General features: G+C 43.1%; 1 protein-coding gene across 1 annotated transcript; it reads right to left on the bottom strand.

Moving 5' to 3' along the window:
• Positions 1 to 4,008: 4,008 nt before the first annotated feature.
• Positions 4,009 to 5,118, bottom strand: LOC127013464 (C-C chemokine receptor type 5-like). The gene has a single exon (XM_050892350.1). The coding sequence runs from the start codon at positions 5,077 to 5,079 to the stop codon at positions 4,009 to 4,011; it is 1,071 nt and encodes a 356-aa protein (XP_050748307.1). The 5' UTR covers positions 5,080 to 5,118.
• Between the last annotated feature and the right edge of the window lie 1,266 nt (positions 5,119 to 6,384).

The raw sequence follows: 6,384 nt of genomic DNA, 5'->3' as shown, positions 1-6,384 counted from the left end.
CGCGCCGCCGGAGCTGTGGGCGGGGGGCTGGTTCTACGTCGTTATGCGACTGCGCGTGCGCTCTCGCGGTCTGCCCGTGGTAGGGGGTGCTGAGCGAGGGAAGGCGGTCGCCGGTGGAGATCGTTGTGCTCGCGCTCGCGGCCCCGGAGGGCGGGGAGGGCGCGCGGCGGCCTGTGGTGCTCTGTGGTGCTCTGTGGTGCTCTGTGGTGCTCTGTGGTGCTCTGTGGTGCTCTGTGGTGTCACGGGCGGGTGTGTCCAGTCACCTCCTCACCGACCCGCCGCTGCCTCCTCCCGCTGGTGTATCCCTGCGGTGTATCGCACCTGGTTACTTATCAGTGCAGTCCCCTCAGCTTCACGCCCCTAGTGTGGCAGTGGTGGGCCAGTGTGCAGTTGAAGACAGCAGGGTGGCCAGGCGGGCCTTAGTGAGCAGTAAGCTGCAGGAGATTTCTCTCCGGTCTGGGAATTGTTGCTGCCATAGGAGGTGGCAAAAAAAGGCTGCTTCCCTAGTCCCGGCACATCCCCCTCATCTGGCACCTACTCTCCAAAAAACCCTTAAGTCCATCAAGAGGGCTCACTTGGAATGGGCTTAGGGTACTGGTGCTGCCGACTTCTGCTGGCTGCCAGGTGTTTGGGAGAGGTTGGAAGTGTGAGTATCCCATTTCCATCCAAGTTTCAATCCTTCTTGTCTTTCCAAAGGAAATAGGGTAGGGAAATGTATTTTTATTCTTGTAACTTCGAAGCTATGAACAAGAATGTTAGATGTTCTCCTTCCAGAGCAGATGGCTGGAATCTGGACAGCATGAGTGCGTGCAAAACTTGTGCAGGAACTAAAATAAGCCTCACTTCTCTCGTATCACGCTGTTGCATCTGCCTGAATCACTAAAAGGTGACCATGCCCGCTCATCCAATGGCCCTCCATTCGTAGTGGCCATGAGGGTTTTCTAAAGCTTGCTGCTGTTTGCATAATATTGATGCTGTCCGTAGTGGGGGTAGTCATTTTCATAGAAGATCCTCTTAGAGGAAAGCACCAAAAGCATTACCGGAGTAGTGAATGTTCGGTAGCGTGAAACCTTACAGTGTGGCCACATGATGGCACCATAATCTTAAGAACTGAAGGGAAGTGTGTGCACAAGTCTACTGTAATTGTTAGATGTTAGCTCTCTGGTCACTAGGGCAGATCCTAAACACTAAAAATACTTTCGTGTGCTTATTCATTTTAAAAACACTTACTTTTCTAGGATCAGAGTGAATTGTGTGAGATAGTGCTTTTCCCATCTGTAAAAATAAACAAAACCAAATGTAATGACAACCAAAATAGCATATTTATTATTAGATTATTAGTGACAAGCAGTTGAGAACACTGGAGTTATCTTGATGGTCCTGTGTTATTTGATGATGCTGGTTCTTAGTCCACCTTTAAAACCCTGAATTTGTCCTGCCTGTTCTTTCAGCATCATAGCAACCTGTTGTGAAGAGGAATTTTTCTTCCTGTCTCATTCTTCTGGGCTATTCTAAAAAAAGGGGGGGCGAGGGAGAAAGGATCAAGAAGTCTAACACACAAAAGTTAACCAGCTGTAATGGATTCTATAATACAAAATATTATTACAATCTATTGGCAGAGTCCTTAATTGAATGCACCAGCAGTGCTACCAAATACTGTGTTTTCTATTATCGCCTTGAATGTGGATCACAGTTCACTACAGTAGCTGAAATCTGGCTTGTTCTCATTTGCTGAAGTGTGGTCCCTTCTTGGTGAAGTGATAGAAACTCTTGATAAGCTGCTGATCCACTGGGCCACCAACCTCCAAGTTCCACCTCTTCCCTTCGGAAGCTGCTTGTCACTTGGAAAGATCCGTGCTGTAGAAGAGAACACTGCAAAGGGTCGGGGCTGTTTTTGACATGCCTCTCAGAAAGCTTGTCAGTGTGCTCGTGCACATTTGGTTGTTGTACTTTGCTCCTGCAGGGCTGGTCAAGATACATACCCTGCCTGGCATCAAAGCCCTCCAGGGAAAGTAACTTCTTGAAGGCAAGGTGTCTTAGGGGCCAAATGCTCTTGTCAAGAGCAGAATAAAATATAAAAATATTTTCATAAAGGTATTCTAGAAGGGGAAAAAAAAGCCAGCCTATCTAGAAGTTACTGCATGTAGCTTCCTACGTCTTTAAAAAATAAATGCATATATTTGTCATTTTATGCTGAAATTCCCTCATTTCTGCTTATACTGATATAAGTAGACCCATTTTAAAAGCACATACAAAGTCCAGAAAGTAACTGATGCACAAGGTCCTGAAAAAGAGTATGCAGCTGAAAATCTTGTAAATTAGAAGGTGTAGCATACTTTTGTTATAGTTCCCATGTGGATGTAGTCCAAAAGTGGTGCTTAATATGACAAAACTGAATAACTTAAAACAAGTGGTTTGATAAGCAAAGATTTCCCTATTTCACTTCCTGCTTTCACAAGCACTTGGCAATGTAAAATCTCTCTCTGGGACTGTTTGAAACATTTGCTTCTTTCAAAATATTATTTAAAAGGCTATCTAGAGGAGTTGGGAAACAGAAATTGCCCTGCTAAATAAGAACAGCAATCAAAATATTCACTTTTAATTTCCTGTCTCCGGAGTTGTCCAAAACCATATGTCTTAGGGGAAATATAATAAATGCTAGAAAGGACAACTTGGCCTAAATCAATTAATAGCGTGATTATGGTATGATCTTAAGCACGTGAGTATCCCCATATTTATTTCATCTTTTCTATGTGTTCAAGTGCTTTGCAGGATCTGAACTTTAAGGGGAAGCCCTGTCATATTTGACCATCAGTCTTACTAATTATGGAAGCTTTTGCTCTCTGTAAAACCTAAATGGCAGAAAAAACCATTGTCGTAGCCCCCAAATGATACCTGCTTTTAAAACAAAAAAGAGATGCTCTATGCCCTTGAATCTGTAGAACAGTGAATATTTTTACTTATTCATATGTTTTGATAACTTAAATGTCTATAGCATATGGTTATCTCTAAAAACATCTGGGTCAACCCTGTTCAGAAATCATTTTCACACCTCTAATCCTATTATGGTTTTGCAGCCATTACGACTGCATTCATTTCATATTTTAAAGTTTTTCTCTTATGTAGGCTAGAAAAATGGCAAGCAAAATCACTGCACTAAAAAGCTAAAACCATGTTGACTTGTTGTCCACATTTGATCTAACCTGGTTAAAGCTCCATGTGCAATACTTTATTTTTAAAATATTGTAAACACATTGATTTTGTGATCAATGATAAGTCATTATATTAGCTTTTCAGTACGAATAACATATAAACCAGCAGTTGATTAAAAGAGAGCCTTCTGAAATATCAAACTCTCAAGTCACTTAGATATCAGCACCTAGTAGTTAAAACTATTATGAGAAAGATATAAGAGGTTGGTACTCAACGATATGCAAAGGAAAATATACCTTGAAATATCAGTCTCTTCTAAATGTATAAAATTTTCCCATAGCACTTGTAAAGATTCTGTATCACAGACCTGAGTAATTTAGCATTATTTACAGAGATACACAACCAGGCTAGTAAAAGATGTGACTGAGACTGAGTTTAAATGAGTGAAATATCTTGTGTAAGGTACAGTCAAGGGATGTTTCCAAAGCACTGGTGTCAATTTCTAACCTCTAGTTCACTTCAAAAAATCAGTTTATGAGCCTGCTAGCTTAGGCCTTCAGCCTTTGTGTGGTTTTGGGCCCTATGGTACAAAACTATGCTTTTACATTCACAAAAAAAGAGAACACTTTTTTTCCCTACAGAATCCCACATTAGCATATCTAGGTAGCTAATTTGATACATACTTTTCATTTATGTACAAATACCCAAATGTATGAGCAAATACAAGCTTTGGTAAATATATATTCTGTGATCTTTTGCAGCTGCCTTAGAGCCAATATCCAGGACAGAATCTGCAGGCTTTCATCACAGACTTGATTTCACAAAAGTCAATTCCACTTTTTCGCTAGACACAACCTACAACGCAGCAGAAACTTCTTGTTCTCCAGTAGATTGTGTGTAGGTGGAGCTAGCCCGTTCAGCTGTGTCAACATAGAAAACAGGGCAGTATTTAGAGAAGTAGAATGCAATCTGCTTTCGGAAAAAGCTATGAAGATACTTCCTGAATTTTTCTCCAGCGAAGGCATAAATTACAGGGTTGATACAACAGTGGATCATTGAGATTGTTTCTGTCACTTGGGTTGCTTTGTGCAGTTGACTGCTGCCTTCACAAGTAGTGATGGAAAATGCACCTTGAAAATCACGCAAAAGAATGCAAATGTTGTATGGTGCCCAGAAAAAAAAGTAGACAATCATGATGATAAAAATAAGCCTGACTGCTTTATGTTTCTTCTCATTCCTACATTGCAGTAATGTCTTTATAATTTGTGTGTAGCTGCAGATCATAATTAACATTGGAATAACAAGTCCCAGGATGTTCATTTTTAAGGTCAGGAATTGCTTCCAAACATTTCTCTGCTCTGATGGATAATGAGCACTGCAAGTATAACGTGAATTTTCCTTTTGAGTTTTGTGAAATACTATCCCAGGAACAGAAGCAAGCATAGCAACAGCCCAAGTGACAGTGCTGGTGAGGATGCCGTAGGTAACTGTCCTAGCTTTCAAAGCAAACACTGCATGCACTATGGCCAGATACCTGTCTAGGGTCAACAGGATTATGAAAAAGATGCCGCTGTAGAAGCCAAGGAGGTAGACACCTGAGAGAATTCTACACAGCGCCTCCCCAAAAATCCAGTCGTGAACAGCATAATAAGCCCAAAAAGGGAGAGAAAATATAAACAGCAAATCTGAAATTGCCAAATTGAGCAGGTAGATGTCAGTCATACTCTTCAATCTCTTGTATTTAACCAGAATAAGGACAACAAGCATGTTGCCTATGAGGCCAAATATCACCACCAAAGAATAAAGCGGTGGCAAAAGTTTTGCTGCAAAGTGCTTTTCCTCAGTTCCCGTGCATGGGGCTGAATCGCTGTAGTCGAATTCTGTTGTCAGTGGCCAGTCGGCTGAGTCTATGGTATGGTTTTCCATGGTGTGTTGGTCTGGAAAGGAAGCAAAGGATGTTAAACTAGAAGAAACTCCAAGCCTGGCAGTGAGGGGAATGAAACACACCGATGTCGTCATCTGGAATGCTTTTTGCTGTTGAGCACATAAGCATTACTACGTTGTCATGGTTTAACCCCAGCCGGCAACTAAGCACCACACAGCCGCTCGCTTACTCCTCCCCCAGTGGAATGGGGGAGAGAATAGGAAGAGTAAAAATGAGAAAACTCATGGGCTGAGATAAAAACAGCTTAATAGGTAAAGCAAAAGCCACGCATGCAAGCAAAGCAAAACAAGGAATTCGTTCACCACTTCCCGTGGGCAGGCAGGTGTTCAGCCACCTCCAGGGAAGTAGGGCTCCATCACGCATAACGGTTACTTGGGAAGACAAATGCCATCACTGCGAACGACCCCCCTTCCTTATTCTTCCCCCAGCTTTATATGCTGAGCATGATATCATATGGTATGGAATATCCCTTTGGTCAGTTGGGGTCAGCTGTCCCGGCTGCGTGCCCTCCCAACTTCTTGTGCACCCCCAGCCTCCTTGCTGGTGGGGTGGTGTGAGAAGCAGAAAAAGCCTTGACTCTGTGTAAGCACTGCTCAGCAGTAACTAAAACATCCCTGTATTATCAACACTGTTTCCAGCACAAATCCAAAACATACTATACTATACCATACTATACCATACTAGCTACTATGAAGAAAATTATCTCATGACAGTTGCTATCAGCGTGGCCTGTAACGCTAGTATCTGTTGTTGACAGATCTTCCTGTCAATTGAAAGACTTCCCCAGTGCTCGGGGATGCAAGAAGTTTTGATTCCTTGTTTCAGTAGCTGTTTAGCAGCCATGATTGAGGAGCTCCAAAGTTTAAATTGGCTAAGTGTCTTGGAGGGGGCACAAAGGTGAAAGGCAGGTATGGCCATGGCTATGAGTGTGCACTAACAGTTCTTCATGCGTAGCGGTTGTTTGGTATCGTCCTTCATGCTTTGTCAGTCAGTGTCTCCAGCGAGGTGACATAGTAATTGAGGAAGTGCAAGGGTTGCCCAAACTCTCTGTCCCTTCAGTTTTGGTTTGGGGACTGTTGGAGGGCCTGGGCTTCCCTTGCAAGAAGGAGTCACGGCCTGGGAGGCAAGTGTGCAGGAGAGCTGTGAAAGCCCTCAGGCAAGTTCTGTTATAGTGGGAGCAGATAAAGGCTTGTGACTTTGATGTCAGCCCTTCCTGTCGCCAAACCCTCCCCTTTCCCAAGTCCCTGGTGGGACCGTGAGCCAGATGCAGAAGCATAGCTGTGTGT

This window comes from Gymnogyps californianus, chromosome 2 (assembly GCF_018139145.2).
Source record: "Gymnogyps californianus isolate 813 chromosome 2, ASM1813914v2, whole genome shotgun sequence".
Classification (NCBI taxonomy): domain Eukaryota; kingdom Metazoa; phylum Chordata; class Aves; order Accipitriformes; family Cathartidae; genus Gymnogyps; species Gymnogyps californianus.
Note: the sequence above shows the minus strand (reverse complement) of the source record. Positions and strands in the feature narration are given on the sequence as shown.